This window comes from Osmerus eperlanus, chromosome 5 (assembly GCF_963692335.1).
Source record: "Osmerus eperlanus chromosome 5, fOsmEpe2.1, whole genome shotgun sequence".
Classification (NCBI taxonomy): Eukaryota; Metazoa; Chordata; class Actinopteri; order Osmeriformes; family Osmeridae; genus Osmerus; species Osmerus eperlanus.
In genome coordinates, this window is record NC_085022.1 from 13,488,444 (window position 1) to 13,496,728 (window position 8,285).

Genomic DNA, 8,285 nt, shown 5'->3' on the forward strand with positions numbered 1-8,285 from the left:
GCACATACACACACATCTTCTACCAGACACACAGACAAAACACCAGGGTCGCACATACACACACATCTTCCACAAGACACACAGACAAAACACCAAGGTCACACACACACACACACTTCTTGCCAGACATACAGACAAAACAACAGGGTCTTACACACGCACACACACACACACACCTTCTTCCAGACATACTGTACAGACAAAACACCAGGGTCACGCACAAACACACCTCCTGTCAAACACAGAAAAATATTAGCAGATCACTTACAAGTCAGTGAGCAGAGTGTAAGTGTGTGTGTGTGTAGTTCTTTGTGTGCTTCAGAGTGTTAAGTTATTCTGTCACTTCTGCTTGTTGATGCACTTTAAGTGAATGAAGACCGCAGGCATAGGGTTACTGTTTCGTTGAGTGGGTTCTTTCTCTTTCTGTGTCAGCGTGTCTTTCCCGGGCCTGTCAGAAGCATGCTACAGTCATCAGTTGACCGGGCACCAACATTAGTTCATGGCATCCTTCCATCTTGGACCAACAAATCCCTTCCTCTCTCCCTCCACCTGCTCTCCTTCCTCCTCCGCCCCATCTACTCCTGCCTCCTCCTCCTTCCACAGCTCCTCCTTCTCCCCTTCCTCCACTTTCCTCCCGCCCCTTCACCACGTCCTCCTTTTTCCCTTTCTCATACTCCGCTCCTCCTTCTCAACCTCCATCTCCTCCTCCTCCCTGTCCCTCCCTCCCTCCTCTTCCTCCTCCTCTTCGCTCTCATTCCATTTCTCCTCACTCGAGGTTCTGACAGGGAGGGAATGCTGGGAAGAGAACCCGTTTACGACCCAGTTAGTCTTAATCAAAACAAGACGACATGGGGGGGAAGAGGGAGGGGGGGGCAGAGAGAGAGAGAGACATGCAGAACTATTCAGGCCCATTTCTGTGTTTATTGTTGTAACAACTAACTGTTTAATGATATACACTATGCCCAAGTATTTATTTTGAATTGAAAAGGTATAGATTACACACTGACACATGCAATTACTAAAAGGATAAAAAAAACAGTCTACAAACAGACACATCGAGAAATAGAGCAGTTAGACCATTTCAGTCGTGTTCAGCCATGCATGTTCTTGGAGGCCACAGCTCTCCCTAGAGGAAGCTGCTCTATTTCTACAATGGTCCAGGTGCTGAATGTCAAACTATGGTTTTAGGGCAGGAAAGTGAATCCTAGCCAGATCCCATCCAAGTTCAGAGAATAACTTCCGACTTTCTGTGTTTCTGGGCTGTGACCCTGTGACCCCCAGACCTAGACGTCATCCCTCAGGTGGAGGTGACCACCAAGTGCTTCCGTGGTCGAGGGGACGGGTACAGGGGCACGGTGGGCGTGACGCCGAGCGGAGTGACATGTCAACGCTGGGACTCCCAGTACCCCCACAACCACACCTACACACCCCAAGACTACCGCTGCAAGTGAGTCCCCCACACACCCGCACAAACAAGCGCACACACAAAGAAATGCAGGAGCTTACATACACACACACACATTTATGCACACACACACACACACACACACAAAAAACACCCTTTGTGTTCCAGAGATCTGAGAGAGAACTACTGTCGGAACCCCGATGGACAAGATCTCCCATGGTGCTTCACTTCCGACCCTAACATCAGGACAGCGTTCTGTACCAACATACCCCGCTGTGACACCAAGAGCATCCAGCCTGATGGTGAGAGATCCAGGAACTAGAAAAACTCATCTGGATCAGATTTGACATCCGTTCTAAAGCCAAGCCCTAGCCCTAGCCCTAGCCCGTAGATGTAGCCTTTATCTTAACTTTAACCTTCACCCTGTCTCTCAAGGCAAATTTGTATCTGTTCTGGTCCCCAACTCTGTTTCTGGGACATGCTGTTGTTTTAGGCTTAGCCTCAGAATGGTCCCTGAAGGCACGTCCTGAATCTCTCTCTCTCTCCATTTCTTTCTCTCTCTCTTTCTCTCTGACTACAACCCCTTATACTAACCTAATCTGTCTGACTATTTCAGCATTGTCCCTTTGACAGTGAGGGAAGAGCTTCTAAAGGTAATTTCAGGGGGAAGTTCTCATTGTAGACGGAGACATGTTTACATTAAATTTAGTCATTTAGCAGTCAGACATAACAGGCAGAGCAGAACAATACAACTTGTCAGAGTGGATACAAATCTAACTCCATCTAACAGGACGGCACGGACATTTGTGGATTTGTGACTGCATGGGCTTGTGTTCTGGTTGTGGTCACTTCTATTGGGCTGTTTTGTGGTCTAATCTCCAGTGCTTGGTGTGTTCCCACAGTCAGATGAGAGACAGGGACCCTTGGCAGTTTGGAGACTGTATTTAAGGTTGTGGTTGTGGTCGACCAGTGGTGTATTTTCACTTTGGGGTTGTGTGTGTTCCAAACTGGGGTCTAATACAACTATAATCATGATTCTGGCCACTGGAGATTTGGACTGCTTTGGTTATCAGACTATTGTATCAAGAGTCCAACAGTGATTGTTTTAATTACAACTGTGGGATGGCTTATGTGACATGAGCTTGAAGACATGTTCTAGATTACTATATATGACTTGGTTGTTGATAGAAAAGCATCAATGTTGTAAATGAAAAGTATAACACATTTTCTCATCCAATTTACAGCCCTTAACAATGTTAATAATAATGACCCGTCTCCAAAAGTACAAGATCTGGACGAAATAATAAACGAGCTAAAGTGAAAATCCTAGCTGACGTTCATTCTCAAGTTAAGTCATTTCCTAACTTGTGTTGGGTGGCGTTGTGTTCCAGACTGCTATGAGGGGAGAGGAGAGAGCTACAGAGGGGAGACCTCCAGGACCAGATCAGGCCTGTCCTGTGCTCCATGGAGAGACCACAGCAGCAGGTATCGACCACAGCACCTTCCCAGCTAACCCCTCAACCCATCCCCCCCCACACACACACACACACAACACAGTTCGACCGCTAACGCCATGGTGTACGCAAACACTACCAGGGTTAGCTCCGCTCCGTTTCTATAGAAACAAGGCAGTGTTCCGCAGTGCAGTTGTTCTCGGGTTCCCCAAGGACACGCTTCTTTCCCATTGGTGACTGTTCCTCATTAGAATCATCAGATCTCTGCATTGAAGGACTGCTTCGCAGTGACTTTCACAACAAACGTAACCTCTGCTCGACGAAACAAACAACTTAGCATTCCCTTATCCCTGCTCATCTTATGGACGTGCGCTCTTGACTGAATCGGTGTCGCAGGTTTGTGGGTGGGTGCATGTGGTCTGTTTATGTGAATCAGTATGTGTCCCTCCCAGATCCACATGTGTACACCTGAGAGGTCAGTGTGGGTCAGTGAAGAGTTGACCAGCGGTTGACCTCCAGTTAACTGGTATTATGGTACGCAGGAAAAAGCTTGCTCTGTGAGTTCTCACTGGGTAGGCTGAAGGGTGGAGGGGTGTCTCTAATGCAGAGTTAAGTGTTACTTTGAGAATGACTCAACCTAGCAGGAATGAGTCCCGGTGATAAGCAGGCTTTGGGACACACACTTCAGGGTTCACCTTTGACCCTGCCCCGCGCTCCTCCTCCATGGAACACTTCAAAGCCAATCGGCTTCTCCGTCTGGCTCCCGCCCAGAGGTCAGGAGTGGGGGGGTCACGGAGCGCTGGGTGTTTATGCTAGCTACAGACTAAACTTCATGCGCACACACACACACACACATACACACCCTGTAAACTCTGCACCCCAGGGTTGGTACCATACATTCCTCCTCCTCCTTGACACTATTTCCCTTATCGCCCCATGAATTCGGCCTGGGAAAAATTCAGCTTGCAGCTTACCAACTGTTGCCAGAATTCCCTGGTGAGGGATAAGTCAGCGTGTGTGGGTGCTTCATGAGCAGAGGCCTGCCCCAGAGCTTTCCCTCTGTGTCCCTCAGAGAGACCATACACAGCTGTGTGGTCTCCGCATAGGGGGCCTATCTCACTGTGGATCTCTAATTTCCCCCAGAGGAGCAGATTCCGGACCAGCCCTACGTACTGGTGCAGTGCAATATGCAGTTCAAGTATCATGCTTTCTTTATTTGTGTGTTTGTGTGTGTGTGTGTGTTTGTGTGTGTGTGTGTGTACAGAGGGGAAAGAGATGCTGCTCCGTTGATTGCAAGCAAGGATGGAAGCTTCTGCAGGAACCCAGATAAAGACCAGCATGGGCCCTGGTGCTACACCAACAGCTCTGCCCTCTCCTGGGACTACTGCATGGTCAAACCATGTGAGAGAATTTTTTTTTTATATAAACACATTATTTTCATAGAGTATAATACAGTAAATGTTGTAGAAGTGCATTATAGTATAGACCGTATATACTGTCAACATTTTTATTATCGAATATGTTTGTTTTGCACGCTTCTTGAGATTATTATGCTCCTTATAGTCTCCACTCCATTTTGGCACATGATAAAACTGGAAACAGAAAGAGGGAAAGAGAGAGAAAGTCTGTGTTTATTTGACCATTTATTTCTTTTCTTGTGAATAGTAAATCAGGCAGAGATTATGTAAATCGTTCTGTACTGTACTCTGTCATACATTCTGCACAGACCCACACCCACCCACACACACACACACACACATACACACACACACGTGCACGCATATATCTGTCTACACTCTCGGGTCAGAGTGTGAAAAGAGATTCACATCCATCAGGGTGAGAGGGAGGTGTGTGAGTATTCCCACATAGGCCACGGGGCGAAATACTTTACGTGTGTGTGTGTGTGTGTGTGCGCGTGTCTCAGTAATGGATGCCCGCATTGTATCTTATCTCCTCAGTGTCTGACATGGCGTCACCCTTTACACTGTCTAATCTGTCTCGTCCCCCCCCCCCCCCCCCCCTTCGACAGGTGAATCATCCCAGAACAGCATCCCTCCTCTGGGTGAGTGTGTGTGTTCTGTGCGCCGCTCGACATGGAGCTCCGGGGTAGGTCACCAGAGATGAATGTGGAATGTTCTGTCTTGTTCTCCCAGGGGAGGTGTCCACCGTGTCCTGCTTCATCCACAAGAGGACCCGGATCGTGGGCGGAGCTCCCGTGGCCATCGCTGACGGCAGCTGGATGGTCAGCATACAGAAAGGGTAAAGAGCACACGCACGTACATGCACAGCATACCCACACAAACACACACGTACCCACACTCATATTCACTAATCCAGACTCCGTCGAGACTTTGGCTGTTAGTTCCACCCGGTGGTGCAGTCCAGTTTGAGGTAACGGGCATTCCGTACTGTACTGCGTCCATACATGTCCCATAAACCCCACAGCAGGTTACACCCCCGTGTAGAGACATAGACCTCAGGGAGCACAGTCAAGCCCCATCAACAGTGTGTGAGGTGGTCCCTGCTGTGCTCTGCATCCTCTCCAGGGGCTCTCACTGGTGCGGAGGCTCCCTCATACGAGAGCAGTGGGTGCTCACCGACAGACAGTGCTTCGCCTCATGGTATGCCACCCCTGCCTTCTTTCCTGTCCTTTAGCGTCCATTCCTTCTCTTTCTTTTTTTCTATGTTGTTCGGATTGTATCTGGGTAGTCAGTTGGCTGAGCGGTGAGGGAATCGGGCTAGTAATCCGAAGGTTGCTAGTTCGATTCCCGGTCATGCCAACTGACGTTGTGTCCTTGGGCAAGGCACTTCACCCTACTTGCCTCGGGGGAATGTCCCTGTACTTGTCCCTGTCCCTGTACTTACTGTAAGTCGCTCTGGATAAGAGCGTCTGCTAAATGGCTAAATGAATAAATGTAAATGTATTTTTATGAAGGCCTCACACATACGTTTGTTGTTTGTCGTAACGTTCTCCCCTCAGTATCCCTGATATCAGTGAATACCGTGTATGGCTGGGCGTGTCCGACCTCAGCGAGGCAGGCCCTGATAGGTCCAAGAGACAGGAAGTACGCATCGCTCATGTGGTCTGTGGTCCGGAGGGCTCCAACCTGGCCCTCATTCGGCTGGCCAAGTAAGAGCCCGTCTCAAACTTCCTATGTAAACTTCCAAATATATTTGATGAAACACAATGTGATACTATATACTGTGTCCAGGCCGGCGCTTCCTGCAGACAAGGTCCACACCATTCAGCTGCCTGTGGCTGGCTGCTCCATCTCCGAAGGGGCGATCTGTAGCATGTACGGATGGGGAGAAACCAAAGGTGCCAATACCACCCCAACATCCACAGCTAACCCAGATCTACAGTCTCACACGAACACGCCTACCACAGATCCATCATGCCAGACCCAGAGTTCATAGTTGCGGTGGGCGATGAAAAGGAGGCTGATTCGATGTCGACGACGATGGGAAAGATAACGCAAGTTGTTCTTTCCCCCTAGGGACGGGCCACGAGGGAGTGTTGAAGGAGGTTTACCTGCCTGTGGTCGGTAACGAGAGGTGCAGACAGCAGCACAGGGGCAGTATGCACATCAACCACTCCCGGATCTGCGCCGGGGGCAACAGGGACGAGGGGGTGTGTGAGGTAAAAGCAGCTCACACGCACTGCAAGAAGGTTTTTGCCTGTAATCCCACTTGGACCTAAATAGATCTGCTCTCCGGAGGTTTCCGTTCCCTCCAAAGGGTCTCCGAAGACACGTACTAGTCTCAGAAGGTATTCTTAGAAAACAAAAATAGTTTGTGAGTGTTCTTTGACGTGTGTGTGTGTGTGTCTTCTGCCGGCAGAGGGACTACGGGGGCCCCTTGGTATGTCTGGACGGCGAGAGCAGGGTGATTGTGGGCGTGAGCGTCAACGGGCGAGGCTGTGCCCGCGCCAACCGACCGGGCATCTTCATCAACGTGCCCTTTTATACCCAGTGGATCTACAAGGTCTTCAAGTACTACCCTGACCCTCTGGAGATCAACTAGAGACAAGAACCTGGCGACTAACAAGAACCCACAACCATGACACTAAAACGCAACCCTGTGACCGACCGCATCCAAGAGACTGTACCTAGCCACGACAATAAACCCAGCAATGAGACTAAGTACGGCTATGACACCAAACCCAGCCATGTGACTAAACCCAGCCACAACATTTAACCCAGCCCAGACGACTAAATCCACAATCACAAAACTAAACCTAAATTCAACCATGACACTAAACCCAACCAAATCCTCGACCCAACCAACAAAAAGTATCCATAACTCCTATCAGTGAAGTATGGCTCATACACAGACACCTAGGTGAACATGTAGGCTGAGATGTTAAACTGTAGCAGCAAGTTCTAGCAGGCTTGCAGTGGGGCCAGGCCCACCTAAATGCAAAAACTGTGGTTTGAGGAAAAAGGTTGAGGTTCTGAAGACACCCTGGACTGTCAAGTAAACCTGTTGTGGACATGTCCTCTCGGCTAATAATCTGCCCCCCCCCCCCCCCTCCCATCCTTCATTCAATGCAACAGGTCTGTTGGAGGGGGGTGTGTGAAAACTCTCTGATTCCTGACATTACTTGAATGTACTGGACGCCAAAAAGGTAGTGTCTCTGCGTGTCTCTAGTGTGCTCGTCTAGTGTGCTTCTGCGTCAAAGGGTCCCTGCACGAGGGCACTATCAAGTACACTCCAACAGAACTCCAAGCCTCTGAAGGGCACTGAAGTGGTGTCTCTCTGTATATACTACTTAAATGAGTGTTTGTGACACTCCAAAGGTGACGTAGGTCTTATAGATCTGTGGAGAGGAGGGTGGCTCGTTGGCCCGAAGGGAATGATAGATGAAATATATCTGCTTTAAACCAGAGGAAAGATGGCTCTTGTACTGTACAGACAGGAGCTTGAGATTGAAGGGGGTACTTCATGTGGGATTCCAAAAACAAACATACAGCTGTTTGCTTTTGAGTCAGGTGACCAGGAAGCCACTGAATGTATATATGTGTACATAGGTTTGTGAGTTCTGAAATGTTCCATTTGAATGTGGTGTTGCAAATCCTCTCATCCCCTCCTACTCGCCTCCTCTCCTCTACCCTCTCCTCCTCTCCTCATCCCCTCCTCTCGCCTCCTCTCCTCTACCCTCTCCTCTACCCTCTCCTCCTCTCCTCATCCCCTCCTCTCGCCTCCTCTCCTCTACCCTCTCCTCCTCTCCTCATCCCCTCCTCTCGCCTCCTGTCCTCTACCCTCTCCTCCTCTCCTCATCCCCTCCTCTCGCCTCCTCTCCTTTACCCTCTGCTCCTCTCCTCATCCCCTCCTCTCGCCTCCTCTACCCTCTCCTCCTCTCCTACTGCTGTCTGTGTTTTAATGGAATCCTGAATGAATGAGTTATTCACTCCGCACCCTTATAC

General features: G+C 49.4%; 1 protein-coding gene across 1 annotated transcript in view; it reads left to right on the forward strand.

Annotated features, from left to right (window-relative positions):
- The window catches only part of hgfb (hepatocyte growth factor b), a 16,140-nt gene extending 8,669 nt beyond the window's left edge, over positions 1-7,471 (forward strand). The window contains exons 8-18 of the mRNA XM_062461737.1: positions 1,282-1,447; positions 1,574-1,707; positions 2,797-2,890; positions 4,124-4,260; positions 4,889-4,921; positions 5,013-5,118; positions 5,406-5,480; positions 5,840-5,989; positions 6,072-6,178; positions 6,357-6,499; positions 6,700-7,471. Coding sequence (XP_062317721.1) covers positions 1,282-1,447; positions 1,574-1,707; positions 2,797-2,890; positions 4,124-4,260; positions 4,889-4,921; positions 5,013-5,118; positions 5,406-5,480; positions 5,840-5,989; positions 6,072-6,178; positions 6,357-6,499; positions 6,700-6,882 — 1,328 coding nt within the window. The 3' untranslated portion in view covers positions 6,883-7,471. The remainder of the gene's footprint in view (positions 1-1,281; positions 1,448-1,573; positions 1,708-2,796; positions 2,891-4,123; positions 4,261-4,888; positions 4,922-5,012; positions 5,119-5,405; positions 5,481-5,839; positions 5,990-6,071; positions 6,179-6,356; positions 6,500-6,699) is intronic.
- The last annotated feature ends 814 nt before the right edge of the window (positions 7,472-8,285 follow it).